At 42.9% G+C, this 9,016-nt stretch overlaps 1 protein-coding gene across 1 annotated transcript in view; it reads left to right on the plus strand.

The window, feature by feature from the left end:
- syn2a (synapsin IIa) overlaps positions 1 to 4,941 on the plus strand; it is a 10,921-nt gene extending 5,980 nt beyond the window's left edge. The window contains exons 2-11 of the mRNA XM_084015512.1: positions 1,151 to 1,208; positions 1,279 to 1,370; positions 1,447 to 1,603; positions 1,727 to 1,816; positions 2,191 to 2,253; positions 3,126 to 3,268; positions 3,341 to 3,415; positions 3,924 to 4,026; positions 4,124 to 4,270; positions 4,498 to 4,941. Coding sequence (XP_083871638.1) covers positions 1,151 to 1,208; positions 1,279 to 1,370; positions 1,447 to 1,603; positions 1,727 to 1,816; positions 2,191 to 2,253; positions 3,126 to 3,268; positions 3,341 to 3,415; positions 3,924 to 4,026; positions 4,124 to 4,270; positions 4,498 to 4,632 — 1,063 coding nt within the window. The 3' untranslated portion in view covers positions 4,633 to 4,941. The remainder of the gene's footprint in view (positions 1 to 1,150; positions 1,209 to 1,278; positions 1,371 to 1,446; positions 1,604 to 1,726; positions 1,817 to 2,190; positions 2,254 to 3,125; positions 3,269 to 3,340; positions 3,416 to 3,923; positions 4,027 to 4,123; positions 4,271 to 4,497) is intronic.
- Positions 4,942 to 9,016: the final 4,075 nt, after the last annotated feature.

Below are 9,016 nucleotides of genomic sequence, written 5' to 3' on the forward strand. Positions count from 1 at the left end.
AGGCTGCTGTCATATCGGTGTCCTCTTTGAACGGGTGGCTTCCATGCTCAGTATAATGAGCCGGGTTATAGATCAAATATAGGTTTTTCATTCTCCCAGATAGAGGAGCAGTGATTCCTATTTGTAATGCTTCTCCCATGCCCCAATTAGACCGGGAATTAATTATTCAGCTTTGCCTCCTCATTTAAATCGGCAGCGAGTGCAGAGAACGTGACAGCAGGGCGATACGAACTAAAGAGGAAGCCGAAGTGAGAACTTCACAGCAGGTCCTCTAAAATACATCAACACGGCCAGCGCTGGAACGTAGACAATCTACAAAACACCGAAGGCGATTTCATAATGTTCTGCAGATTCACCAGCCGTTGAACTGCAGCGAAGACGGCGGTTAGTTTCAGTACGATCGAGTGGAAAAGAAACAGTCAATTTACCTTATGTGAAGATGTAAAACAGCAGAAGATAAGAGAACGATGAAGATGGGATGAGGCCTTTTTATGGCCAAGTTTAAGGCATTTTGCAGGTTATTCCGTGTGTGAAACCAGGATGAAACCTGGAAGTGACTGCAGGAGGTATTTTTTGGGGGGTCTAGGATCAGTTTATTGATTTACTGTTGATCACCGCGGTAGTTTCTACAGCCAAAGCTTCTTTGATCAGCCCCACATCAGAAATAGAAAACAGACTGTGTGCACTAAAAATGGTTGTCTGGCAACAGATTTACACTTCACCAGCAATCGACTGGAAAAAAAGGATTAATTAAAGGACCTTCGGTTGTCATTTTTAATTCAACAAAAGAACAGAGACCGTCTGATTTGATAAGTGCTGAATCACAAGTCATAAAAAGAAAGTGCGGCCATTTTCCGAACGGCAACGTCACCTTCGCTGCGTTAGCAGACCAGGCAGCGATTGCAATCGTTACGCATGTAAGCCGTGGGAGGTCTTCGCCTTTTGAAGACGAAGCAGCCTTTAAAAGAGCCTTTAAATCGTTTGTCCTCGATTGCCAGACTGAAGTGTGAGAGGCTGTTTGTCAGCAGTTTGAGGAGCGAGATATGTAATCACTTGGGTTGGTGATATATTGGAAATCTGTACTTTAGGAATCCTTCTTCAGTTATCACATCATATTAATACATCGTCTGTGTTTCTGTTGCCCAATCAGGGCAAAGTTATTCCGGGGAAAGAAACTTCACGGGGATTATGACATCAAAGTGGAGCAGGTAAATCAAGCACCATTTTTAGGCAATTCATAGTTTTTGTCGCTCAGTCCTCACACGCTTCTCTTCTCAGGCTGAATTCAACGAGATCAACGTGGTGGCTCACGCCAACGGGACCTGCAACGTTAACATGCAGGTTCTCAGAAACGGCACCAAGGTGATCAGGTGAGACATGGCAACTCTAATAAACGAGTGCTGTTTTAATCAACGGGGATGTTGCAACACATTCTTTTTCTTCCAGGTCATTCAAGCCAGACTTCGTCCTCATTCGCCAACACGCCTTCAGTATGACCCAGAACGAAGACTTCCGCAACCTGGTCATCGGTCTGCAGTATGGCGGCGTCCCGTGCATCAACTCGCTGGAGTCCATCTACAACCTGTGTGACAAGCCGTGGGCGGTAGGCACTCGGCGGCCGGGAAAAGGGGGATGATAATAACCATCCAGTCTGAATTGTATTATTTCTATTAGAGCACTGTTGGTTTAAATTATATATGACGGATTTAACCTTTTGTGTGTCCAGTTTGCCCAACTCATCAACACCCACAGAAAGCTGGGTGCAGAGAAGTTCCCTCTGATCGAGCAGACCTTTTACCCAAACTACAAGGAGATGGTGAGAGCATCCAAAGATCTTTTACAAATGTGGCATTAAAGAGGACCTGTTATGCTCCTTTTCTGGTGCATACTTGTATTTAAGGTTACTACTAGAACATGTTTACAAGATAAATGCTAAAAAAAAGAAAAAAGAAAACACTTTATTTTTCCCACCCGGCTGTGTGCAGCAGCTAGTTTGAGTTCCTGCCCCTCCCTCCCAAAAAGCCCAGTCTGCTCTAATCTTCAGGCTTTGCACCTCATGCACACAAAAAGATTATCTAACACACTAAAGGAAAGGAGAAAAGGATAATAGGTCATCTTTAAACAAAATGTTGGTTGCTAATTTTCAAATGTACGATGAAATTATGAGGCAATACTTTTTTCTTACTTTAGGTAAGCATGCCATCATTCCCTGTCGTTGTGAAGATTGGACACGCCCACTCCGGTATTGGAAAGGTACAGAATTTGTTTAACTCTTGCATTAATATGCATATCATTATCTCTTTATATCAAGCTTTTGGTTTGGGACCTTTAGCCATAATAAATATTCCATTCGGTTAAACAATTTAAATATAGTCAAAATATCACAATGTATTAAAAAATGAATGTACTTTAGTGTATTTAAAATATACTTACATTATTAATACTATAATAAAGTATACTGCAAATATGCTATCAAAGAAATGCACTATACTACTACTCTGGAAGAATTATATTTTCATAATAACACTAATAATTGTATGTCAACTTTGTTGTTAAATTATATTTATTTTATTCTGTTTTAAAAAAACATGCTCAAAATTATTAGTGTAACAATGATCCTGAAGCATATTTTAAAAATGCATTTATTCATTGAAGTAAGCCAGAAATATAATTTAGCATGCTATTACTAAAACAAGAATATATTAATGATATAGTGCTTATAATTAGCAAGACACCTTGAATATACTTTACATTAATCAAGGATGTATATTGTACATAGACGGCCATGTACTTAATTGTACTACTTCTGTAAGTTTTAGCAAATATAGTACACTAAATACAATTCTGTGAAATTGTGCTTTTATACCATTTAAATTCAACTGAAATACACGCATTACAACATTAGTTGTTCCAAAATACTTCAAGTTAACTTGTCGTTAACACGTTTGAAGTATACTGATGATCAGTGTGTCTGCAAGTACACTCAAGTATACTACAATTGTATATATTAAGTACATTTATTTTCCAACAGGGTTTTTGTGCGTCACATTGTGTGCCAGAAGCCTTTTTAAAATCTTTGGTATTTTTGTTCGTTCCATCTCATGCGTCGCTTTATTATCGTACAGGTGAAGGTGGACAATCACAGTAAGTTCCAGGACATAGCCAGTGTCGTGGCTCTCACCCAGACCTACACCACCACAGAACCGCTCATCGACTCCAAGTACGACATCAGGATCCAGAAGATCGGCTCCGACTACAAAGCCTACATGTACGTACGACCGAACGCTTCTCTCTCTTTACAAGTGGAAGAGAAACAGAACTAAATGTGTGTGTTTTGCAGGAGAACATCCATATCCGGTAACTGGAAGACCAACACCGGCTCGGCAATGCTCGAACAGGTGGCCATGACTGATAGGTGAGTGAGGAAGAATCCGGCAGGCACAAAATGAAAAAACCCACGTTCATCGGAGGAGAAAACAATCGACGCCACAATACATCAGAAATGCTAACAAAGCATGTAGCTCGCTTAAAACATTCGATTTTAGATGACATGTAGGGACATGTTAGCAAGCTACTGGAGTTAGCTTAGGAACTTGCTTTGCTAACAGCTTCACACCAGAATCCAGATGGAACCAGATCCAGTAAGGTTGCAGCTGTGCCAAATACGGTCACTTCCGACGACCAAAATTCCAGAGTCCACAAACCAAACGGTGACGTCACCATGACAACGCCAACACACGGCAGCCTTTAGGCATTTCTTCACGGGGTACAAAGTCAACGGAGGGCGTTGGGATTGTTTTTCCCCTCTGATGTGGGCGGGGATGTACATGCAGTTTATCTCTACGCTCCAATACCAAGACAAATTTGTTGCAGTTTGTCGCGATAATCAGAACCTGGTTTTGAGTCATGTGTTGTGTGTTTAGGTACAAGCTGTGGGTCGACACCTGCTCGGAGGTTTTCGGGGGTCTGGAGATTTGCGCGGTCAAAGCCATCCACGGAAAAGACGGCAGAGATTTCATCACAGAGGTAGGAGCGGTAAACATTCTCTTTCAGGTCAAGTGTTCAAGTATAATGGGGCAGAATCTGAGGGTAACTGAGTCTCTCTCTCTGCTATTACCCTCAGGTGGTGGGCTCCGACATGCCCCTGGTGGGGGAGCACCAGGCCGAGGACAGGCAGCTCATCGGCGACATGGTGCTGGCAAAAATGAACGAATTGGCAGAGAAGGAAGCCAACGCTCCCCCGAGACCCACCACCATACAGCCATCCCAGGTATCGTAACACGCAGGCAATGATCTAGATCAGAGATCTCCAACAGGGGGTCCGGGACCGCTAGGTGGTCTGCATTTACTCGAAATGATTTGATGCCAAAAATTTAAATACGTCTAAAAATACACCTTAAAAAACCTTAAAACTTTGAAGACCTCTGATCTAGATCTTACTATAGGAAAATCACATTCATGGCTGGGTGAGGACATTATTTATTTGTCTTTTTTTAGGGAGGTGGCCAGAAGGGGGAGCTCGTCGGCGAACCCACTAAAAACGGCGTCGGGCAGCCGCCTCAAGGCTGCCTGCAGTACATTCTCGACTGCAACGGCGTCGCGGTGGGACCCAAACCGGTCCAGGCCAACTGAGGCGTACTTGAGAGAGTCGGGTGAGGGGGGGGAAGTCTCAGAGTCTAGATAACGACGATGTACCTTAGCCGAACACAAGCGCAGACGTGTGTGTGTGTGTGTTTGTGTTTGCGGATGCTGACCTGGCCGGCGGAGTCGGATCTCGGTGACGTGAGCTCGGTACAGCTGAGTGCTCCCGGACGGTGTTTTTAACTCTATGCAGTGTCCAAATGTACTGTCTTCTCGTCGACCTGTTGTGTGCTTGTATAGGTCACCTATGTTTCAGTAGCGTGTTTCTTCTTTTTTTCCCTTTATGGAGCCGTTGTTGTTGTTAAAAAAAGCAGATTGTGCCTACACTTCAGTGCTGCTCTGTTGCTACCCGTTTGACCCCGGCTATGAACCGTTCATTTGCCCTTTGCCCTTTTTTTCTGTTATTTTTGATGTGTACCTTTAGATATCGTTCAAACGTGCAGTTTGAAGTTCGTGTGTATCTCAATATGTATACGGTACGTGAGTGTGTACGGCTATAGTGGTGATTATTTTCATACTTATTCTAATAGATATTTATTTTTGTTTTGCATGATTGATACAAAAGGAAAGTCAGTTGTAAGTGTCCCAATCCAAGTGGAATGTTTCCCCCCCCCCAGCTGTGTTGCCCCCGCGTGATTCATGCATTGTGAATGTTTCATAAGAAATGCATATTATATAATATAAACTCCACAGGCTACATTCATTGCCCAAACATGCAGTAATACAGCGTACGTGCACATACGATAGAGACATACGGTATGTGGCCTTTCTCAGAGTTCATGTTGCATCTATATCGTCACCAGATAATAATTATATAGAGAGATTTTTAGGATACTAATAGATGGATGATAATACATATAACAAATTAGTCAAAGATTTATGAAAGATTTTTATTACGGAGGATGATTCAGCAGGCGCCTGGACACACACAACCTAAAAAAAAATATATATATATATATATATATATATAATTTTGAACCAAAGAATCAAGTATTTACTTTGAATCAGTCTTTGCACTCCGGTAAACCCACAATGTAAATATCAGCGAGGGGACTGTTAGTGCTGCAGCGTGTCATTTCACCGGAGAAGAATATTTATCTGGTTGTAAATCTCACGCTGTAGTGAACCGATGCTGCAATCAATTGTTGTTTTATGCTTTTTGGTTGTGTGGAGGCAAGGTGTAATAATGTAATTCTGCCATGTAATGCCAGATATAAGCCTGCCCCCCCTCCACCATCACCACCACCACCGGTGGCCCTCACCCTGGATATCAGATGGATGTGTTGCCATGACAACAATGCAAGTGCTCTGCGGTTTAGTGTGCCCATGTTACTACCATACAAAGATTCAACACTCTTCCTGTGAGTTGATGGAAAGTGCAATATCGATTTTTTTTTTTTTACACAATAATGTGTTTTTTAAATCAGATCTTCCTAATGAATTCAAAATGCTATAGTCATCCGCACCTTTTAAAGCGTTTTTTTTAACACAATTGTCACACAATCACATGGTGTTGTCCAGTGGGCTTTTTTGTGGAGGCTATTTCATATATCGAATACCCTAAACGGTGAAACAGCTAAAAAGCAACCAAATCAACTGTAAAAAGAAATCTGTCCAGTTTTTTTTCCACCCCAACAACGTATTTGTTACTATAGTACAAAATATGTTCAAGCAAGCTCTGTGTGCAATTCTTTTTCCAAGTTGTATAAAGTGCCATTGTATCCGTGAGCGTATCCTTGTAAGAAGCCATGCCTGAGGCTTTATGGGTGTGTTGTTCTGTTTATTAGGAGATATGCCATGGCATTGATTTACCGGGGGAAAGGAAACGTGCAGGGTCACCCGGCTGCACGTGAGACCTCGGTTCAGTGATCGTGACTGAGTGTTTCGATAAATTATAACTGTTTATATTGGCCATCATGTGTTGAGGTGAAACTGATATCTTCAGACCTGCAGGACTGTAACTATTAACGGCCATGGTACCTTGCATAAATATGTGTACTTTAAAAACCGGTGTTGGACTGTTTGAGTCAAGATCAGAGTACAATATATATATATATATATTGTGGAAATTCCGTTCTGGATTTTTCCCCCCTCTGTCACTGGCAATAAAGCTTAATTTGCAATATATATGTCTGGTCTGTGTCCTCGTATGTTTGATGATGTGAGTGTTTCTAGGAAACGGTTCTGTACGCAGTGAAGTGAGGACGCCAAACCAATCTGATCACACGCTGTACTACACACCGTATTGCTTCCAATGCATGAAGCCATATCTGTATTGTGATCATGTATTCCCTCTGCTTGGTTTGTGCCTTTATATTGGGGTGTCTGTCTCAAACCAACCCTGTCTCCTACGAAAGAACATTCCCATAAATCACGGTTTGGCTGAAGATGACTATGAAACAAAAAACAGAAGCACAACAAAAGTACTTGGTTCAAGTACTCAGCCCTATGTTCCATCAACCCTATGTTCCCTGAATGTTATGTTCCCTCAGCCCTATGTTCCTTCAACCCTATGTTCCCTCAACCCTATATTCCCTCAGCCCTATGTTCCCTCAGCCCTATGTTCCCTTAACCCTATGTTCCCTGGATGTTATGTTCCCTCAGCCCTGTGTTCCCTCAGCCCTATGTTCCCTCAACCCTATGTTCCCTCAGCCCTATGTTCCCTCAGCCCTATGTTCCCTCAACCCTATGTTCCCTCAGCCCTATGTTCCCTCAGCCCTATGTTCCCTCAGCCCTATGTTCCATCAACCCTATGTTCCCTGAATGTTATGTTCCCTCAGCCCTATGTTCCTTCAACCCTATGTCCCTTCAACCCTATGTTCCCTCAACCCTATATTCCCTCAGCCCTATATTCCCTCAGCCCTATGTTCCATCAACCCTATGTTCCATCAACCCTATGTTCCCTCAGCCCTATGTTCCCTCAGCCCTATGTTCTATCAACCCTATGTTCCCTCAGCCCTATGTTCCCTCAGCCCTATGTTCCTTCAACCCTATGTTCCCTCAACCCTATGTTCCCTCAGCCCTATGTTCCCTCAGCCCTGTGTTCCCTCAGCCCTGTGTTCCCTCAGCCCTGTGTTCCCTCAACTCTACTCCAAGCAAACAGATGTGCTGAAATTGTGCAAGTATCATTTTTGACGCGTCTCAATTTGCAGCAATTCAATTTAAGATGTGAGATGAAGCTGCAAACGAGGTTCTGGCTCATAAAGTGCAATGAAATAAGATGTGATTAACTGTTTTCTCAAACAGGCAGAGATACAGAGAAACCGGTCGGTGGTAAACTGGAATTCAAGGCGACCCTGACCAAACACTAGTCCACTAAAAGGTTTTTTTCGAAATGCTTAAACAGTAACAGTGATTCTTGACGTGCCAAACTGAATGCATGTTCACACTCAGCTTGTAGTTCAATAACACACTTTATCCTTCTCCCTCTCTCTCCCTGTTTCCACACTGTCTGTATAAAATAATAAAACGCTTGAACGGCGCTCTAGCCAGAAAAAAAAACACACACACTTTATCCAAAACTAAAACACAACTCACTGCTTTACAACCAGTTTGCAATTTACTAAAAAAAATATATTGATGTCCACGTTCTGCACCAATTAGCCAATTGGCTTTCCACATCGACACACGTGAAAACACTTTAAGTTCACTCACAAATCAGAGTGCAAGTATATGTATTAAAAAAAGAAATCATCTAATAACCTGCCTAATTTGTTCTTTTCAAGATTACGTGCTTTGCCTCTCTAATGTTGACTGAACAGCTCCGGGTAACCGGTCCTCCCTTTGGTGCCCCAATGTTCAAAAAACATAAATGAATGCTGTAAATGTGCCCCTCTGGTGCCCCTATGTGGTAGATCAAATATGATTAAATTCCATCTGGTGCTTTTTAAGTGGAGAAATGTGATGAGGTGCCCTCTGTGGCCAGAAACCTCTACGACTACGAAGACGATCTCGAGTAAAGCTGCAGTGACCCAAAATATCAGACGATCACATCTGTTATTTGTCTGAGGACAGCAGGTTCTTACTGTTTGCTCCGTGACAGCATATACACACAAACATCTCCAACAGATCAAATATGTTTACCAATACGTGTTAATGAGGCGTCCAGATGGTGCTGATGTGTCATGATAACAAGCACACTGACCTGGCCTGGTGGTAGCAAAAGGCCACTGCAGGACTCGTAGGAGTGCCGTTGTGGGTCCTGAAGCTCCAGCTGAGGAGCTTCCCTCCAGACCCCCCACGCCCCACAGCTGCCTGCCAAGCTGCTGCAGGACTACGACTCGCGCCCCCCGTGGGTGCACTCTGCACCAACCATCTGCTGAAGAAGACGAAGGTGGAGAAGCTCTCCCATCCTGTGATGAAGCAAAATGTAAAA

This window comes from Eutrigla gurnardus, assembly GCF_963514095.1.
Source record: "Eutrigla gurnardus genome assembly, chromosome: 8".
Lineage (NCBI taxonomy): Eukaryota > Metazoa > Chordata > Actinopteri > Perciformes > Triglidae > Eutrigla > Eutrigla gurnardus.